Genomic DNA, 21,475 nt, shown 5'->3' on the forward strand with positions numbered 1-21,475 from the left:
TTGATCTCTCTATGTGAGCTTCTGTGTTCAGCAAAGGTCCCTACTCTCTGTCTACATCATCAACGGTGTTAAAGGCGAGATAAAAGTGGAGCACTTAGGTGTGAATAATCAGCTCTACGGCACAACCGAGGAACCGCCACTGCTGTAAAGCCTTCGGGGGCTGTAGGGCACCACCAGCACAACAAGAGTCAACAAAGTCCTACTCCAGCAGGAGACAGAGTTCGTGTAGTAGGATGCATAAACAATATGCTGTGGTTTTCAAGATGAAACCAGACAACTAGACAAGGCTTTGCCTGCAAAGCTTGCTCTCGTGTCTCAGCTGTGTTGGGCTGCCAGAGGGTCTGCTGTGGCTGGGAGGGAGCCAGCGAGGATGGCCGGATCCCTGCCTGCCTGTGCCACTGGGTCAGTCCCACACTGGGACAGTTGAGGTCTGCCACTGCCCCCTTAGGATGTGGCACAGGGTCTTGGGGCTTGTGCCCAGGGGATTTTGCTATGTGCCTCACAGGCTCGAGGTCCTTGTCCATCTGCAGGTCAGACAGCCTCTAGAGGCACCTCCCGTGCTCCTCCATTTACTCTATCCTCAACACAGCTGTCAGTACCAAGAGCAACATTTTTTTTTTTTTTTCAGAAGAGGGAAAGACTGACAATGACTTTCCATGCCCTGAATATTACCGTCAGCTATTTAATGCATGTAAATAGCCCATTGTTTCCGTATCTAATATTTTAATGGTTTGACATTGGCATTGAACCTCCAGCACTGAGTGAATCTTTCACTGAAGTGTGATGATGGTATCGAGAGGCAGGTGACAAAACTCACTGAAATTCACCTAGAGGTGCAGGAAAGATGTTCCAGAGAGTGCTAAGGAACACCAAAGTGTAGCTGTTATGGTTTGCTGAGCTCCAAGAATGAGACTAGAATATCTGCCTGACAGCATTAGCTAGGCAGTGGAAACCCAGAAACCTCAGCAGCTGGCACTGATTTAGAAAATGGAGAGACAAAATTGCATTTTTTTCCTGGCATTTGTGGAAGCCAGGAATTTGGAAGAAGAATGTGAGCAAATATGGATGCCTGACGTATTTGGGTTGGAAGGAATTTCAGCTAAAGAATAGGGCAGGAGAAAAACTACCGTGGCCTGAGGAAGGAAGGTCTCTCCTTAACATCAGTGGAATTTGGGTGAAGTACAAAGCAGTTGAGAACTGTGTGTATGCATTATGTTTGCAGATAATTTTACCTGTGCAAAATGGACTGAGCATCATTCGAAGGAGCCCTGCACCTCCAGATGCAGTGATTGAAACAAAGGTGTGTATTTTCTCTCTGTGAATATCTCTGGGAAAAAAAATTGGCTCTGCAGATGACAATGAAGTAGAAAACCATGTTCAGGTTTTGATGGCGAGGGCCCAAACTCATGCTCTGCTGTGCCTTTGGTGCCATGCAGCATGGAGTTACCAGCTTAGGGCATGACAGGGGTGAGCTGCACTAGTGCAGGGCTACACTAAAGCTGTGAAACACCTATTCCTAGCAAAGTCTGTTGGGGCAGCCACACTGATGCTGTGCTAACCGCGTGTGCTTCTTGCCTGGTATCTGTGCCCGCTACTCTCCAGTCCTTCCTATTGCAGGAGAGTGTGGGCAGATGCAGCTGGGGCCACCACAAGGCAACGTGGTGTTTTTGAAGTAGCTTTTTTGTCCAAAGGCAGCACATGATGCCTTCCCATGCTCTATTTTCATGGCCTTAGATTTAGCCTCTCCTGTGGAAAAGATGGTGATTTTATCTTTTCTGTAGGAACTCCATTGTATGTAGTGGGCATCATCCAGCTATAATGAAATTCCCACCTGGAATTGTAACGGCCCAGTTCTGTAAAGCCAGACTCAAACGTCTTGATTATTTTGCAGTTTGAGTGCTCCCAAATCTACATCCACTGGTAATTCCTGGCACTTCAAATCCAATATTTTAAACATCTTGTATTTTCCATTTTAATTCCAATCAGGGGGAAACGATGTATGGCAGCTGATCAGATGACAGCTTGGTTTAAGTTATTGGCTGATATCTTTATTTGCGCACCAGCCTTGTGAAGATATTTTGACTACACTCCACTTGAGCCAAATCCTGCCTTTGGAAACTTGTCTTAGCCTCCTTCGTCCTAGAGGCAGCTGAATCTGAGGGCAGGATTTGGCTCTGGGGGTGAAATAGCTGGAAGACTTAACCGGTTATCTTCTGAGAGGTCGTACCTCACCCATCTCCCATGGGAAGCCAGGTCAGGAAGAACTGTGCTCTACTCTCGTGTACATGGAGTGGTTGGTGCATCTCCCCAGACCCTAGCCCTCCTGCTCCATTGCCTAGCACCTTAGTGCTCCTGTTCAGACTCATATCAGTGGGGATAAGGACGTGTTTTGGCTTGAATTAGTTATGTTTTTGCATTAAATAATGGGTCAAGAAGACATGGATCCCTGTGCGTGCTCCCACCTCATCCTCGCAGGCAGAGCCTGTCACAGCTGTTCAGCTACTGAGCTTTGCACCTTGCTGTGAAATGTGTGTCTGTCTTTGTTTTAGAAAGAAGTGTTGAGGGATGACATCTTCTGGGGTTATAACAAGCGCCGCATCCTTGACCGGCTGCGTCTGGATGACAAGGTGGCCTACGTCACCGGCGGAGGGCAGGGAATTGGGAGAGCCTTTGCTCACGCGCTGGGCGAAGCTGGTGCCAAAGTAGCTGTTGTGGACCTGGTCCTTGAGAAGGCAGAAGCAGTGGCACATGAGCTCAGCCTCAAAGGTAAGCACGAGCCTAACCACCGTGGAAGAACTGGATAAAGTTACTGTCAGCATAAGCCTCTTAGTGTGCCCTCAAATTGAGGCAGTCCCTTTTGAAAACCTCCATCCACAGTTCTTTCAAACGTGCATATGGGGTCAGATATAGGAACAAAATACTAGTAGACATAATAACTAAAATCCCAAATAAGAGGTAAAATCCTCTGCAAGCCACTTCTATTTTAGCAGTAAAAACATAAAAAGTAACATAAAATTGAATTTCCCCCTAAAGTCATGCTAAACTGCAATTGTAAAGAGGAGAAAGAAAACTGGAAGTATAATTTTAATGAGAAAAGAAAGGAAGTGTTACTCATTTTATAATTCCTTTTGTGATATTACAACCAACCCTTCTTCAAAGTTCAGTACTTCATTGCCTCTAAGGATGGAGCTGTACCGAGGAAATGTTCATAGTCCCATATGGATGCAGACACCAGAATTTCTGTCCACTCTGGTTTCAGGAAGGGATTGATCACCTCCGGATGATCTGCCCACTGAAACCTGCAGTCTCCACTCTGCTTTAGCCAATGTAAAACTTCTCTCATAAACGGAAACACTCATAAACGGAAACATATTTGTGCAAAGTGCGTTTGCACCATCGGAAATCATATTCTGCAGCAGAACCAGCCCCTGCAAGTGTATTTCATCTGTATTTCCATCGTTCTGCCTCTAACAGCTTCCTGGGGAAGGGGCAAGGAATGGTTCATTCCTGGTTTTGTACCATCCTGAGCCTCTCAGAGAGCCTTTTAAACAAAAAGTCCCAGGCTGTACACTGCCAGCTCTGGTAAGCATAAGACACGTTACACTGAGTATCCGTGCAGTGGTTAAAGCTCTGATTGCTGATCTGATCCCTAATAATGACCCAGAATAGAGAGTCTCCAGCTCCTATTACAAATTCTTGAGTCATCCGGTACCTCCTTCCCTGAAGCTTTTCATTTTCTTATGCACTGAAGCCATATGGTCTTGGCACACAATAGCTGTGCCTTACAACTTAACTTGCCTTTTGGATATTTTTTTACAGTTAGATCCTGCATATCAAGTAGAGCTATTCAAAAAGAAATGGGATACTTGATAGAGCCATGAGAATTTGGAAGCCAGTGGTCTGTTTGAAAATGAACTTAACTTTTCTCCAGGGTGTTTTCAGTAGGAGTTCGATCATCCATCCTTCAGTGGCTGTCCTATCTCTCTGCTCCTTCGCTGGTGGGTTGCAAGCCCAGAGAAGGCAGCAGTGGTGGTAGGGTTACAAAAAGCAGTCAGAGGGGTCATGAGGCATTGCAAATATTATTGCAGTCTAAAGTAAAGAAAATCTCACTTCTCAGTCTTTACACATCTTTATCCTTCGAGGTCAAATATTTTGTGGATTTGACCAGTGCAGCTGCTCAGGGCACATCTATTCCATCTCATGACATTTTTTGAGGTTTCAAATTTATTGTCATTCCTTGTTGGAAGAAAACCCAAACTTTGTAATGCTTTTGTGAAAGGGAATTATATCCAAATGCCCATTTTTGGAAAGGATCTGAAAAGGTCAGATTTTCAATCTCTTTCTCTCCAGAGGTAACTAGAGAGTCTAGCCTGGACCTCAAAGCTTTCCCTTGAAAACTTCTGTTGAAATCAATATGTTTCCATGAAACATTTTGGCTTCAAAGAAATAACATACTCTGTTGGAAATAAATTTTGACAAAAAGGTTCAGCTAGCTTTACTCTCAGAAAATTCACATGAGTAAATTAAAGCAATCATTGTAGTATTAATACATATTTTTCCTTCTATAATAAGCACAAAGGAGCTGTGATTTTTTCCCCCCTCTCTGATTGTGGATCTCTTACTCCAAGGTGGAAACACAGTTCCCCAAGTCATTCCCATACAGATACTTCTTCAAAACATTTTACTTAGTTTTCTTAAACCCACTTTGCTTCTTATACCAAGGAGCCCTTTGCTGTCTTCTGGGAAGGTGCCATCACTTCATGATGGGTTTTAAACATCAGAAACCCTGTGATCTCAGTTTTAGCTTTGTTAGACAGCTCGGGATTATCTCCCTTGGCTACAGGGGTCTTTGTTTTTACATCCTGAGTGAATACCTTTTTCAACAGTTGCTAATGGATCTTGACAGAAGAACCAAAAATGATGAAACGTAACCAAAAAATCCTACGGGTTACCTTCCACTACATACCCATCTGTCTTCAGGGGGAATGACTGCCTCTACCTTAAGGGAAGAATTAGTCTGATGGGATTTTTAATATGTGCATTTTCACTGTAAACTATGCAAATGCCTTGCCCACAATGTCACTTCTGATCTTCTTGTATATATGCAATGTTTTACTTCCATTTATACTGAGAGACCACAGATGGAGCCCCATGGCAGTGGGGCTGCATGCACATCACCTCCAGAGGGGCAGCTCAGAGAGATCCGGCACATTGGTGCCTCCCCAGCACTGACCCATGGGGCGCCTCTCCTGCCCCTTTCATTCCAGCACTACCTCCAGCAGCATCACAAAACCAAACTGAAGCCTGAAGAGGTACACGGGTACTGTCATGCATGTAGCAGCAGGGTCCTGCCTTGCGTTTCTTACTTCTGGTTAGTTCTACAAATTTAAAACTATTTTCCCATAGTTTATATAATTAATTAATTTATTTTAACAGATGGCCTGGGGGGACAGTGGAGAGAAAGGGACTTATTTTCCCTCTCTCAGAGATACCAGCTGAATTGATTAAGGTCAAGTGTGGGACTGTTTTGAAGTGAGCGTGCCTTCACTGCTTCTTCTCTAGACACTCACACGTGGCACCTTTTGTCCTGTTTTTATGAACTATCATATACGATGACGCCATAAATCGGGTGAGAATTGGAGGGCAGGTGAAGAGCCTCATTCTGTTACCATTAGTTACACGCTTGCACCCATTTTGTCTGTAAATTGAATAAGAAAGATTGCAGCAGCTCCGAGTGTGTTGCATGTCTCAATAACAATTAGAAGGAGCAATGGGGGCTGTCTGGCTATTCTTATTCTTTCCGCATATTTAGCATAAATCCTGTGATAAAACAAGAGGGCTTGTTTTGCAGCAGAACATGCATTCATTTTCATAGGGGGCTGCCTTGTGGGTCTGCCCTTTTCTCCTCCATGGAAAGCGAGGGGAGATCATCACTGGGCTTTTATTGTTTTGCCTTGCTTTTCCAAAAGTCTCCATCTCAAGACTTCGTTTGGGAGCCTTCTGTTCTCCTAGGAAAGGTTTAAGGGTGTTTTTTGGGGAGGTGCATCCACTTCCACCCTAGCTGTGCAGGTGGATGGTGCAGCAGCATCCATAGTCCTTTGGAAACAGGTTTCTGAGTGTGCTCACCAGGTCAGTACCAGGTGAAGTGTCACCTGGGAGTTTAGATACAGCTCAGAAGCTGGGCTATGGGTATGGTATCGATCAAATGGTCACAATCAGCACTGCATATGGTGAGCCAGCCCTTCCCCTCTGCAATAAAAAATCCTTCCTTTTCTCTCCCTTTCTAGGGAGACCTGCTTGTAACACACAACCTTTCTCCAGTCCAGTGGAGAACATAACAGCAGCAGCTGTAACTTCCTGCCCGTGCTCTGTTTGCTTGCAGAGTGCTCACCCAACGTCCAGCCCTAGCGGCTGCTCCCCCCCTGTAAAGTTCACCACAGGGCTTACAGGTGTAGCCTTGTTTGACTTTCAGGTTGGGAATAATCCCATTGGCTTCAGGTGCCTTGGTACACTGTTTTTTGCTTATTAATAAGGGCATTTAGAGCTGATTTTGATATTAAATTAAATGAAGCTAATTACAAGTCAGCACCGGAACAATAGTCAACATCTGTATTCTTCTAGGAAAAAAAAAGCACAACTTTTGCATAGTTCTGATCCAGTAAATCTTTTCACTTTTGAATGTTTGTGTTACTCTGGCAGTGTGATTTGCAGCAAATAAGGCCAGGCACCGTGACCACCATACCCATGCACCTGCAGGTATTCCCAGTCAGCTCCTGCCTAAAACTGGCTTGGTTTTGTACTTCATCTAGAGAGCACTTTGGGGAAAAATTAGTTTGCATTAGTACCTGATATCTGGCATAAAAAAAATCTGCATTTGAGCAAATGAAGGAATACTTTGCTTTTCCTGTTTTGGAGCTGTTGCCAGCCATCAGTGAGCGATGCTCTTAACAGTCCCCAGCACCCGCGAACCGCTGGAATTGCTCTGGGAAGCTGCAGTTGAGTGTTTGGACAGAAGATGGTGCAGTGTTCAAAGCTTCGTCCTGCTGGAGTGTCAAACTCCGCTTTCACACCTCGGTTTTATGTGAGCTACCAACAAGCAAACCTCGCACCAGTTAGCAACTTAAAAAAAATATATATATATATTGCAATAACACACAATTTTCTCCAGTTTGTGAAGCAGTGAATTAAGGTGGCACATATATATGATATGTATATATCTATATTACACACGCATATCTACATGAATTAATAAATAATCAAAAATATATTCTTTTTTTTTGTTGTTGAATTCCCATACTGACTTCATCACCCTTATTTTAATTCAGGGATTAAAAGCATTGCCCTTGCAGCAGATGTAAGCAAACCCAAGGATGTGCAAAGGATTGTTGATACGATTGTGGCTCGATGGGGCACAGTTGACATTGCATGCAACAATGCTGGAATCAACATGAACTCTGCAAGTGAAGATACTTCACTAGAAGAATGGGACAAAACTTTTAATGTTAATTTACGAGGATTATTTTTGTGCTGCCAGGTGAGTATGAAATGCTGTTCAGGTTTGTTTTGCAAGTGGGCAATGATTCTCATAATATTTACTTTAACAAGTAACACTTTTTTAAAAAATATTTTTTTATTTTTAATAATTATCACAATAAAATTGATCCTAGTTTCCACGGGGTTACTGAAAGATTGGGTTTATGTCAATTAAAGACTTTGGTCAATATTTTCAAAAGCAGCTGGTAATTTACTAGCTGTCCAAGCTCAGGCATTTTTGGAGGGTGATTATTTGACATTTCCTGAAAAGCAGAAGGCTTTGGGGGGCCGTTCCCAACATCAGTGATTTTTAAAAAATATTGCAAAAGCAAGGAGGGTCTGAAATGGCAATGGGATTTTTCCTGCATCAGCCATTTTTATACCAATTTTTTATATCAAGTGCTTAAAAAAAGTGTTAGCACATAAACTCTTCTGAAAAGTGAAGACTAATTTATTATCATGTCATTATTAGCACAATCACAAAAAGGGTCACTGGTCTTTCCTTTAATTTCTGTCACAGGCTGCAGGCCGCATTATGCTGAATCAAGGATATGGGAAGATAATTAACACAGCATCTATGGCAAGTTTAATAGGTGAGTGATGAGAGCTAACAGTTGTGCTTCAGAATCCATATTTTAATTACTACCGATGCTATTTGAATCAATTAAACCTGTATTGGGAAGGAGTAAATCACTGACATTTTGTATTAGAGGAAATGTACTACAAAATTTTTATTGATATCATTTTTCAACATTTATCTGTCCTCTATGTTTTAGAGCACTTACTACTTTTTATAGAAGAGGCGGAGTCACCTCTGAGCCTGATGCACTGATGGCATGGGAGAGGTGCTGATGACCTCCCCAGTAATTTTGGGAAAATGCTTTTGAATGTGGGAATCAGTGCCCCAGCATTGTTTACAAGCCACCCAAAAACTTTTGTGCTGCTCTTCACCCCGGTACCTGCGGTTATATTTCATTATTGTTGCCAACAGGTGTCTCCACCGACGCTGCTGAATCAGCAGTGTCGTCAAAAGCGCCAATAAACCATTGTAACATATGGAATGAAATCCCTACTGCTGAGCTAATCTGGAAGGCAGTTACATGCTGGTGAACTGAGGCCCATGTAACAAAAATTGATCAATTACACAAATTAAGCATAGCCCTTTAGGAATTTATTTTATTGGTCTGGACATCTGTTGCAGTATTGTCCAAATCCAAAAATCAAATGGTGCCTTGGGCTGCCAAGTTAGGCAAGAAAATCTAGTAGCTATAAAAGTACAACTGAAAACCCCTGTATTAATATCATGTCCATCTGCTGAATGTTACATAAATATGCAGTCTTTTTATTTTCCTTGGGAATAACATTTATTTTTACTGTGCCCAGTTTGACATTCTGTGACATTCTGTTCGGTTTATTGCATAGTAACTTTAAATGTTTCTTCAAAAATGCATTTATAATGTTGTTGTTAATTTTTTTTTCAAGTGTCTTTAGCAGCTGTTTTACTTATGCTTAAGCACAGGCACCATCCCTTTGCCCCAGCTTTGTAGAATAACAAAACCTCCCAAACAAAAGTAGTTTTGAAAAGATTGCAGAGTTAAACTTCATACCCCTATGAAGCACAACCCCGAGTGTAGCCTGGAAGGGACTTTGCAAATTCCATTTCCTTATCCCTGAAAGTTAGTGCCTGTGGACATGGGTAGGCCAGAAGTTAAGAGATGAAGGGATGTGTTTACCTTCTGAACCTGTTTGAATCTTGGCATGGAAAAAATCTAGTAGTTATAAAACTACAACTGAAAACCACGATGTTCATATCATGTCCATCTGCTGAATGTTAAATAAATATGTTGGTTGGTTGGTTATTTAAGTATGTTGGCCAACTGGCATAGTATGAAATGTTTCTAGAAATAGTTAGGGGATATTTTTTTTTTTGTAGGTTGAGTCCTTCCTGAGAGATAGAGAAAAATAAGGAGAGTCTTAGCAGGGTAGGGAGGTTTTTGTTTGTGATTTTTTCCAGATACACTGCTTAGAATCAGTTTTAATTAATTGAAGATAGGCTGCCATTTTGCGTATGTGCATTTTGATTCTGGTATTTGACTGGAATTATTCCAGACGTATGCTTCAGCAGCAGTGACGAGGCTGCTGCGGCTCTGCCATTTGTACAGGTGCAACCACGCTCTCTAATTTTTACAGCGAATATCTTTAGTAAGTGGTCTGTTCTCTCTGTGTGCACCTCTCATTAACATTACACTGCTGCTTCAAGGTCAGGCTAGAAGCCTTGTGCACCGAACAAGGTCGCAAAAACATTGTGTCAGGTGTTTAAAATGTAATGCAGCTGATGTTTGCAGCATTTTTATCTGCTTTCCTCCCATCGCCTCCATGTGAAACACAAGTGAGTGTCCTCCCTTCATACAGGCCGTACAAACTTTTTTGTTTTTATTTTTTTTTGGTGTCACTGCTGGAGGAATGGCTTTCTCATAAGCTGTTTTGCATGGGTTTGGAGGGTTGAAGATTTGCTGGTCTTTAAGAGAGCACCTAAAAGGGCAGCTTGGGGAAGGGAGAAGGAGGAGGTGCAGGTGCTCAGCGAGGCGGTGGTACTTGGGCTCTTATAACCTGAGCCAAGAATCTCTAGAGGGGGATATTCCACCTTCCTGGTTACCTTCCTTAGCCATTTGTACAAAGACAAAAGAACTGACATGAAGAAACTCTTAAAACCCCTGACTTGGGCAGCCACCCCGAGTCAGAAAGCGGATTCTGATATCTCCCAGCAATGTGCTGCTCTCACCCACATGGGCAGGAGGTGCAAAGAAGGTGCCAAAACTCCTATCCTGTTAGCAAACACCAAATGATTTATCACAGACAGACGTGTTTGGAAAGTTTAGCAAAGAACTGCTATTGGGAGGTTGTGAGGTTAACTACCAAAGTTGTACCTAACTTGGAGCTGATGCACAGCAATTAATCAAGAAATTAGGTTCCACTCCTGTTTGAGAGCCCCCACGGAGCGCTGTGTCTGTGGGGCAGCAGGCACACATAGAGTGCAACACGGTTCTGCTGGTAGAAATGGGAATTGTTTGGTACGGAACAAAAAATCGGTATCGGGTAAATGCTGGCAGAGGGGGCCAGTGTGTGAAATGCTCTTTGCAGCCTAATTCTAAAAAGGCCTAATTCGAAGCAAACTTTCAGCACACACAGAAAATAATAATTTATTGTTGCCCCAGTCTGGTATGTTCTTCAAATCTATTCACAGATGTCTATGTTCAAGGCCAGGGTGCTTATTCATGTGCTCAGTAACGTACAGCAGGGCTCTTCACCCTTTCAGAGCTGGGATACTTCAGTTTGGTACAGTCTTCTTTACACCCTTCAAACTGACACACTTGAAAACAATAGTTTCAGACAGCAAGAGCAATTGTGGATGTATGGGGATAACACGGACGGTGGTGGTCTGGAAGTGATACACCAGTTTGACTTCACAGGCTGGGACCAACCCAATGCCAACTGCTATACCTTACGGGGACAGTGTCACCCAGGGTGCAGTGCCACCCACCCCCCCATGCTACAATTGCTTGTTTTGTGGTTTCAGGTGTTCAGCACTGTTTTTTCCCCACTGTCCCTCCAAGAAGTGCTTTATTGATGTCCGGTTCCAGCACGGTGCTAATTATGGATCAGTTTTTTGCACCAAATTTGCTTAAAAAGATCATGCCTGCACCCAGGTCAGAGAAAAGTCCAGAGAGAGACATTGTGTGGGTGTAAATCCCAACAGCCGGGCTGATTCGGGTTGACTCTGGTGGGTTTATGGCACTTTACACCCACCAGGGATTTGCCCTTAAGTAGCTTTCCTGGGAGCACTGCAAGCGTGAGAGCTCGCGGAGGGGCAGAGCCACCCGAGCACGCAGCGCTAGCAAGCCTGCACATTGTAATTAGCAAGCCGATCATTTTCCCTCTGTGACTGACATGTGACATCTCTGAAACATTTTCAAAAGCTTCAGATTTTGAAAGTGGTGGGTGTTTGGAATTTTTGGGACGCACCTGGGCTCACATCCACACAAACACTGATTAGATAATGTGATGTGTTTGCTTCAGACTATGGATAATTTAAAAATTAAGGAGAATAATTTGTTCCAGGAAGCTATATATAATATAGTATGTTATATAAAATCTATTATGCATACCTATTATATTATATTGCATTATTTTATATTAGTATTACAATGTATGGTTATTTTACATAAAATGTACCTATGTGTATAATATACAAATATTATATATGCTACGTTATAATATAACAATGCAATGTCATGTATTATTATCTATGATTATTTATTTTTTGTGGAAATAGTCAAATACTTGCATATGTATGTTTAACATCTTGCTTTTAGCTTTGCCCAGATAGGGAACATTTAAAGTGGTTTTTTTTTTTTTCTTCTTTTCTTTTTTTTTTCTCCATTTCTTCCAGTACCCCAGCTGCTGAGGTAAAAATGCGAGGTGGCTAAATAGAAATTTAGAGGTTTTTTGGTGTGGCTAAATTGTTGTTGCTCCCTGCCTAGTATCAGGGAAAACAGCAAATAGTTCATCTCAGTGCAGGGAAGTAGTGTAGTGCTTAAACTTCCCCGCACGTATTAAATTGTGGAGAATAAATATTTTCCTATTTCTGACTCCCTTCCAGTTCCGCACCCACAGAAGCAGTTGGCGTACAACGCCTCGAAAGCTGGGGTCGTAAAATTAACACAGACGTTAGGAACTGAATGGATTGACAGAGGAGTAAAAGTCAACTGCATTTCCCCGTAAGTAAAATGTAGTCTCATTTTGAAAGTACAAAGAGAATGAAATGTTCTAAAAAGCTCAAATGAGCAGTATCTTGGAAAATAAAGTTTCTAATTAGCAGGTGGATTGCATCCCTTTTTATGTTGTCTTTTCCTTAACAAAGGTTTAAATACTTAGAACCAAGCCTGCTCTGTTGCTGTGTATACTCAGGGATTTAAGAAGAGGTTTTAGCATTTGATAATAGGTTTTCCAATAATGTGAAGGGTAGTTTTTAGCGTTTCTCTTCCAGATGAAATATTTCCTTAGTCTGTCCAAGCCTTCTGCGGTTAAAGAAAAGGCTTTTGACACTTAATAGACAATACTTCTTTCCCCTTTTTACTTGAGACAAATATATAGGCACTTTAAAAGCCACATTGTAGTGCTGTAATTGAGATAGCGTTCAGCTCTGACAGTCACAGGAGGCCAGGTGTAATTTTGTAAATATATATATATATATATTTATTACAAATTATATTTTCCTCACTTTTGGAGGCTTAAAGCTGCATGTTTTATTTTATGGTGTTTATTCCCAGAGCAAAGTTTTCTTGCCACTTTTTCTCTCCCTGTTTCTCACACACATGCCCAACACAGTCATTTTATTAAACAATTAACAGTGCATGATAGCGCTAAGCAGAAACCCAAGTGGATGGCGCTAATTGGAAGCGGTCAAATTCTGTAGACCATTGAAGTCAATCAGAGTAAGTAAGAAGGGCAGGATTTTAACCCAGGAGTTAAATTGTAATAATGAAGATATAATGTACGTCAAATTAGGAAAAACAAATTACATATTTTAATCCACAAAGTGGAATAAAAAAATCACAGAGCTCAATGGCAAGTGCCTGTGTTTTTACTGTCGGTTTGCTCTCCACTTCCTTGTGCTAGCTGTCTTCCTTATGATTATTTATTACTAATTATAGCAGTGATTCTAGCCTTCACTGTATGTGATCCATGGATTCTTTAAACAGCGTCTTACTTTATAATAGGATTTTCCCCATGCCAATGCTAACAGCTCTGCAATAGTGTTCTCACAACTGGGTCTGGTGAATTTACACTGGCTTTTAGGAGCCAGGGGAGATGAATGGAATTAAGGAAGCCCAGCAGGACCTGGCAGAAACCGTGCCTGCAAATGCACAGGTAATCTTTACCAACAGAGATGGGATAGTATTTCATATTCACTGTGATCATGAGTAAGAAGGCTCTTAGAGGAGGAATTACCCATTTTTAGGGGGTTTACATAAATTTAAAAAGTATCCGCCAAATGATCAAAATTCATTGCTTTGTGTAAGTTGGAAACCTACACTTGTATTTGAAGAAGTTATGTTTTTGGAGGCAGTTGTCAGTGCATGGGGGAAAAACAGTCTCGCTTTTCTTTCTCTACTTTTTTAAGCCAAAATGAGGTTGCATTTTGACCACCTGTACCCCTCTTAAACTCCCACTCTGGGGTCAAAATCCTGTCATAGGAAGTGGGATTTTTCTTTGCATTGCAATAGCCAGGAACAGCGCACAAAAGACAAGGGTTTCTGCTGTGGTTAAGGTCCCCTGCTCAGCACACAGCAGCTCTCTCCAATGCAGCTGGGACCTGGACTGAAATGCTCTCAAACCCCAGCAGTGTTTTCTTCCCATCACTTCAGAGCTTTGGTTGTGCCCCTCCTGTCCAGCTGCTCAGGTAGCTCTGGGTCATGATTTAGCATGGTTTGTATCACTCAGGTCCTCCTCACCAAACACAAAATCTGCAGGTACTTCTGCCTATATGAGGAAAGAGCCTGTGTTTCAGCGCAGGTTTGCACCCATCCTCAGACCCACAGACCCCACCAGACTTGTCGTTGTGCCTCTGACTCTGGCACAGCGGCATCTTCAGGTCACTTGAGCGTTGTACTCGACACCCAGCAACAGCCTCAATGCATCAGTGCATCTGTCGAGGCCACTGGAGTACTTTGCTGGGTTGAAAAATGTCCCAAATGCACAAGTCTTTCTGAGCACAGATGTCCAGTTTAGTGTGTAGCTTTTTGAGGGCTACGAGGAGCACAAGTGGTAGACAGAAAGCATGACAGTACCCCGGATAATCTCTGGAGAAGTAAAATAAGTAGGCGTGCCCTTAAGTCCCTTGCTCTTCTTACATTCAGTTTCTTTAATGCTTTAAGGCATTCCCAGTATACCTCTGTCTGAAACTCCAAACACTCCAGGCTGGCCTTAAACATTATTTCACCATGCAAACCTTTTGGCCTTTTTTCCTTCTTCCTATCTGGTCACTTTTTATCAACTGAATTTCTTAATGAGTGCATAAAACTTATGCAGACCAATGCATAAAAGTTATCAATGCATAAAATGTTACGGCAGAGTCCTTAGCATAATTTATAGCATTTATAAAATTGAAGATCCAGCCTTCTCTTGCTGGCCAGGCAAGTCTCTAGTCCATGAGGAGAAAGAGGCTGAGGCTCCTCAGATGCTTTGGTTGACATTGCCCATTGCTCCAGGCAGAGCAAGCATCATGGTGCTCAGCCTTTCTGCCACCATCTACTGCAATTGCCTTGTAGCCTGTTGCAGAGCTGGTGCCACGCAAAATAAAAGTGCTGGATGCTTATCAAAAGGGACGTGGAGACTGGGCCACAGAGTGGACATAAGGGTGAAAAGGGAGCTTTACAGCACCGACAGGCGACGTGTCCAGCTGCCCACAGTGTGTGCTTTAGTCCCCTTCCTGGTCCCTGCAGACATTTTGTGTGAGTTGGGTGTGATGGAGCAGGGGACTTTTGAAGACCTCTGGTTTTTGACATGGAGCGTTGGAACACCTCATTTTGCAGCCACCGTGCTGAATCAGTGGCCATTGTCTGAGCTGAATGCTTTTAGTCGGGGGTCAGAAAGCAGGTAGGGCAGGATCACCCCGGGTTTGGGGTCCTCCCCATCATGGGAAGGAAAGGCAGGAGAACTAGCACCCCAGCATCACCTCAAGGCGTCCCAATTAAGCAGCATTACCATCCCCATTAGGCAGCAGTCCTTGCTGGTAAGTATCTTTGGACTTAAATCTAATTCCTTGGGAGATGTCCCAATTAAGTGGATCTCTTGATTAAACACTTCCTGATTAAGTGGAGTGTACTTAACTCATTCAAATTAATAACTCATCTGAAAGAAATCAAGTTACACACAGATGGAATCTTTTTTTGCTCTCATTTGGGGATTGAACGCACGTAACAATTCCAGTTAAGTATCTGGTAAGTGATATTTTTCCTAATGCATCTCTCGAAGTGGAAATGTTTTAGGCAATTGTTTCTTTTTCTTTCTTTTTTTTTTTTTTTAACGTCTCAAATTGTCCTGTGTATCAATAATGAAATATTGATGCTCATGTCTAATGTTAAGGAACCAGCAGTTTGATATTACATTGACATGCAACAGAAAGTACTGATAGGCTCAGCACTGCATACGAGATGAGGTAGGGAATTAATGCATTGGCAGTTGTCTTTGCTGGAACTGGTTAGAAGCCAACTAAAATCTGCCTAAAAGGGTTCGACAACATTAAATTGCCCAACTTGGCACCAAAGCTTTCCCAGAAGATGTGTAGTATCAATGACATGCCTAATATTTATAGTGCCATCAGTATGTGTGTTTGCAACTTTAAGTTTTGTGCTATATTTTTTCTCATTTATGTAGCAAAAATTTGTAATGAAGTTTTGTTACACATGAAAATTTTTGCTGCTTGAAGTCAACGTAAGGAAAGGTCAAACAAGAGGTGCAATCCTGTGATTTTCAGGTTGCAACAATGAGACCAAGGATGGTTTTCCCAAACATTGAAAAATACCCTCTTTTTAGTGAAATCTGTTGTGCTGGAGGAATGTGCATCATATTTCCCAATCTGCATCCCCCTTTAAAAATATTAATAATTTTTTAAAAAACATATAAAAATAATAAAAAGCATAAGGATTTTGTTCTGATCTCTGATAGTGTAAAGCCGGAATGATTATGCTGATGATTTTGTAAGCACAGACAGAGGCACGTAAGGGAAAGGAGTGCAACATATTCCACATCTGCTGCTGAAAGCATGTTTCTCTCTGAAGAAAAGCAGTACTCGAGGAGTTTGGGTGAGCGAGGGGGGAGACCTGGAAGTGTGCTTAGGGGAAATAAGTGAACTATCTGCAGCCCTATACTGGAATGTGTTTGATTTTATTACGCTGCCAGAGCTTAACCAAGTTGTGTTGCTCAGTGTTTCTGAACTGCTCTGGTGTTTATTGACAATTATAATAAAAAATAAAAATAAAAAATAAAGCTCATACTTAAATCCTGCCTGATTAGTGAAAACAGAAACGTTTGGGGGAAAGTCTGAATTAGTTCCACTTCGTAACAGAGTAAATAGAAGATTTCAGACTTCGTTTAAAACAAAAGGTAAATCTCATACCCAGAATCCAGTGTGTCTCAAAAAATTATTTCCTTGGAAGTATAAATTGGGATGCCAATGAAGTTTCAGAACAAAACGGGTATTTTTATACTTTGTTCATTTCATATTTATCACTAGCTTGTTTGCTAATTTTCATTTGCAAGAGGCAATTCTTCCAGCTAACTGGCTGCCTCAATGGGCCACTGATTTCTTTGAAGTGACAGTCTGTAAATATGCATAAAAAAGAGATGCAATTAGCGTGTGTGTGGTTCAGTGCAGCCTGATTTCATTGGCAAGTTTACCCACAGTGTTGATAAGCTACATTATCTAGAAAATTGGCCGCTGAAAAACAGCACCTCTGATTGCCAGCAAAGGTTCCAGATAACAGGGTGCTGAAGAGAAATATAATTGAGGTTGAATATGTTAACCAAGGTGTCACATGCTCCTTAGAAGCGCTAATTTATCAGCATGTTGGAATTTTTATTAACATTTGGAATGCATTTCTACCACACTAATGAAGTGGAATTGGCAGTTCAGGTTTTAGTTATTGTCATTTCTGAGAAGTTAAATGTAATTTCTCGTTAGACACAGTTATGTAAATATATTTGTTCAGGGGCTGAAAAAATTATACATTTCACAAAATACAAATATGTTGTTAAGGAGGAGTGTGACAAATCAGTCGCAGTTAAAGTCATAAAAGCCAGCCAAATGTTCGCCCTGCATTGTGCTTTCCAGAGCATCACTCATTTTTAGGGCACCTGGAGAAAATGAACTTAGCAGAGTTTTAATAAATGGTGTAGTCACTTATTAATGTAAGGCAGGCAAGACAGGTAAATGCGTTGTGCTTTGTCGGGGTATTTGTTTAAGGGGAATTGCTCTGTGCTGTGTCTCTCCTTTTTTGTGTGGAAAGAGTTTGGGACTGGAAAAGGTGATGGCTTTTGTTTTTTGACGTATGGAAAGTCGGGCTGTTTTCAGTTTCTGGGCTGTATACAAACATGCCAAGCAACATTATGCTGCGAAAAGAGAAATCAGAAAAGGGACGGCAGTTCCCAAGAGTAGCAACAGACCTGACTCGAGGCACTTCTGTTTTCAATGCCATGCTTGTTTTCTGTAAGAAAATGTAAATTGGAGATTATGATGAGTAACCTGAAAGTTAGAGGGTAACATTATTAGGCAGGAGGACAGTGTGTGTGTTCTCATTTTAAAATAAATCCTCTAGGCTTGCCCAGCAGTTGTGAAAGACAGTAGGTAAGAAGTGTTACCGAAATTTGCGTGATGACCTTCAGTCGATGCACAGGAGGTGCAGCTTGCGGCTCTTCTTCACGCCACTCCATAGCTTTCCTTCTGTTTTAACACCTCGAACACATGAGTGCTGCCTTTCCTCTCGGTCAGACCCATCCATAAACCTGTGCCGTGTGTGCTTTTTGCAGGGGCATCGTGGACACGGCGCTCATCCGTTCCGAGGCCCTGCAGCCGCTGGTGCGGCGCTGGCTGGCGGACATCCCTGCGGGAAGGCTGGCTCGGGGGACGGACCTGCAGGCCGCCGTCGTCTTTTTGGCCTCTGAAGCCTCCGACTACATGACGGGCCACAACCTGGTCATCGAAGGGGGCCAGAGCCTGTGGTGAGGGGTCCTCCAGCCTCCCTTCTCGGGAACACTGTTTGCTTTGCAGAGTAAGTAACAGAGATTGGGATAGTCCCAGCTTGGGCCTCTGCAGATAAGTAGCCAGCTAATATGAAATGCTTGTTTTCTTCTTTGGGGTGTTGCTTTGGAGACTCATATAATGGGGAAAACAAACAAAAAACCACACATACACAAAAAAACCAACAACTTAATTTTCACCATTTTCATGTTTTCCACTATGCTATCATATTTCTGTTATATTAGCATTTAATCATATAAAGGCATATTTACTGCAGTGAGATTTAGCTATTATTTAGTTTAACAGTGGGTATTTTTAAAGCAATCAATATTAGCTGATCTGCGCGGTTTATTGTTCTTAGGCTATTTTTTGTATTCAAGTTGTTCCAGTGACATCTGTGAATGGTGAAAAACAGTTGGATGTAGTGTTAAAAAAATAAATTAGTTCGTTGCATTTGAACCTGAATGTTGCCATTTTATATTTACCGGTGTTCTTAGTTTTTGACAGTGTTTTTATACAAACACCCACAAAAATGCCCCTAAAAGAAAGGCAGTGCATTTAATGGAGAATCATGGTTGGCAACTATAACGGCTCTAATCCAAAGACCATTGAGGTAAGTGGGGGGCTGCTCATATGCTTTAAACGCATGTATAAGTGTTGATACAACTGGCTCTACGTTTTCCTTGATAGGCAGATGTAAACAAAGGTCTTCCAAATTATTTTCCCCCTGTAAAATTCTGAACAAAATTCCTGGGTGTAAATCAGGGCCAGCTCCAGCGGTACTGAAACAGTCATGCTGGCTGAAGAGCTCATCTCGGCAAGACCACTGGGTTCATGGCTTATAGGCAATAAAATGTGGCACAATAACAACACTGGTGATAACGCTCTGAATTTATACAGACTTCCATCCCGAGGGCCTTTAAGCATAACCTTAGGAGAATTTACGGGAAGGAATTCACTTGCAAATCCTCATGTCATTTGTTTTGCATTTGGCAGCTCTTTGTTACCATAACATAAATAATTGTGGATGAATGTCATTACTTTGATTAAGTGCTACAAGTCCATACATTGGCTAGCCATTATTGTGGTGAATTGCTATAATGGCTTCAGACTTGACATTCACCGCCACATTGTAAGGTATGCATCTCGCTGACGTACTATCATCGTTATCGTGGATAAAGTGCAAGAAGATACTTGTCTTCATTAAATTTTCTATTAGACCATTGATAATTAATACATATCTCATGTTTCATCTCGAGTCGTTTTTCTGGGGAGTGTTGCTGTTAAGCGACTCACGGCTAGAGCTTTTTGGCTTGAAATCCCTGCCTTGTGTGAATGATCTAATTTATTGACAATGCTCTGCAAACTCACAAGCTTAAGGAGAGCTCAATTTTGGATAAATCTTCAAGAAAAACAATTAAGGATTTAAATGTTTTATTATTTTTCTGGGCTCACACAACCTTTCCTCTCTTAGCTCCCACACTTGCATCATTTTGTGTCATGCTCTGGAGGGCTTGGTGCGGTTCTCACATCCCTCTGGCTGGCTTTTCACCCAGAGGTTAATGTGCAAACATCGGTGAACTCATCAGGAGCTCTTCCAAGGGATCCTAGAGGGGCTTGTATACTATCGCTTGGACTGCTGGTGAGCAGTTTGTTGCAGCTCCTACCTAAAGTGTAAAATAACAAACTTTAGCTAATTTGAAACACGAACTACAGTTGGCACTGTAACTAACCAATGTTCTGGCTTTCTCGGTAGAAAGACAAAGGGCTGTGCAGGCTGCTGGGGCTGAATTCCCTTTCCCTGTCTGGGATGGTTGCAGGTTAGCACTGAAAGGCACTGGCAGGGTGTTGCGGGAAGCTGGAGTCTGTTGCCCTGGTGCCGGGTGTTTTTGGGAAGATTTGCAGTCGGCAAGGGTCATGCTGTGACTTTTGCAAGCTCCACATTAACTTTAAAAACAAGACCCAGACAGACAAAAAAACCTAACCCAGACTTAAAAAAAATTATATCAAAGTGATCTCTTAACTAAGCAGCCCTCACTGTTTGGACTAGAACTTGTCTCACGTCAATCTGTTTACCCCCAGGCTCTGCCTTTGAAGGGCGAGCGAGGTGAGTTTATCTCCATGCAGGCTGATGTGGGGCTTGGACCCTGTCTCGGGATGCTGCCCCACATCCACGCCAGCCCTGGCTCTGCCCCTCGTTGCCCCAGTGGGGCTTGGGGGAGAGGCCAGGTCCCGGCAGTTGCTTGCTGTGCTCATCGGCTGCCGCCCTGCAGTATAGGATGGGCTCAGGACGAAACAGCCCACAGTGCCAAGTTCCCAGGGCGATGGGCAAACACCAGACAGCTTTAGGTTTGCACGGCATCCTCTGGTCGGCCAAAGAAATGAATCCTGGAGGGAGAGCAAGGGTCAGGAGGGACGTACCTCTCCTCTCACATGTGCTGGGCTGGCCTGGCCTGCGTGCTGCTGAGGATGGGCACCCACCTCTTTTCTGCACCCATGCCATACAGGGTCTCCAACAACAGCATTGTGGCTCCTTGTGATCTCACGTAATTTCTGGGGGGGAAAAGCTGGTTTCCATTCAAAGGCAGTGGTGATGGTGCCGTGGTGCTTCTGTCTGGCAGGACCAAGCTTCCCACCTGAGCTGTGATCCATCTGTGCCGTGCTGCGCACGGGGTGCAGGATTGCAGCAACTGCAGAGGGGGAGACTTGCTGCTCTGGCCGTGGGGTGTCTTCTGCCAACGCAGCCCCACGGCGAGTGGGAGCCACAATTTCCCCTTATAAAGAAAACCAGGTGCTCAAGAGCGATGGCAAGCCCCTTTTTCCCTCTTTGCACTGAAACCCTGGGGGAAGGAGGGGAAAACCACCAAACCCCTTGTGAAAGAAGGCATCTCCGCGGGGGATGCTGGCAGGTAAGGATGCCAAATGGCACCGCCAGCACTGAGCGAGGGCAGGAGCGGGCACTCAGCCTCGGCGGTGGCGGAGCCGCGTTGGGCAGCGCCGTTCCCGGCGGCACCTCTAGGAGGAAACCTCAACCTGCGTTGTGTCGGCAGGAGCCGGGCTTCCCGCAGCTGCTGCTCAACTTTCCTGCTGGAGCGAAGTTCGCACTTTTGATATTTCGAAGTTTTTTTTTTTTTTTTAAAC

General features: G+C 42.9%; 1 protein-coding gene across 2 annotated transcripts in view; it reads left to right on the forward strand.

Moving 5' to 3' along the window:
- The window catches only part of LOC310880178 (NAD-dependent glycerol dehydrogenase-like), a 42,176-nt gene extending 23,379 nt beyond the window's left edge, over positions 1 to 18,797 (forward strand). For both annotated transcript variants that reach the window (XM_083795608.1, XM_083795609.1), the window contains exons 6-11: positions 1,223 to 1,300; positions 2,550 to 2,766; positions 7,326 to 7,534; positions 8,054 to 8,126; positions 12,194 to 12,311; positions 18,124 to 18,797. In XM_083795608.1, the coding sequence (XP_083651734.1) occupies positions 1,223 to 1,300; positions 2,550 to 2,766; positions 7,326 to 7,534; positions 8,054 to 8,126; positions 12,194 to 12,311; positions 18,124 to 18,319 (891 nt within the window). In that variant the 3' untranslated portion in view covers positions 18,320 to 18,797. The remainder of the gene's footprint in view (positions 1 to 1,222; positions 1,301 to 2,549; positions 2,767 to 7,325; positions 7,535 to 8,053; positions 8,127 to 12,193; positions 12,312 to 18,123) is intronic.
- The last annotated feature ends 2,678 nt before the right edge of the window (positions 18,798 to 21,475 follow it).

Source organism: Anser anser (genome assembly GCF_964211835.1).
Source record: "Anser anser genome assembly, chromosome: 12".
Taxonomy (NCBI): Eukaryota; Metazoa; Chordata; class Aves; order Anseriformes; family Anatidae; genus Anser; species Anser anser.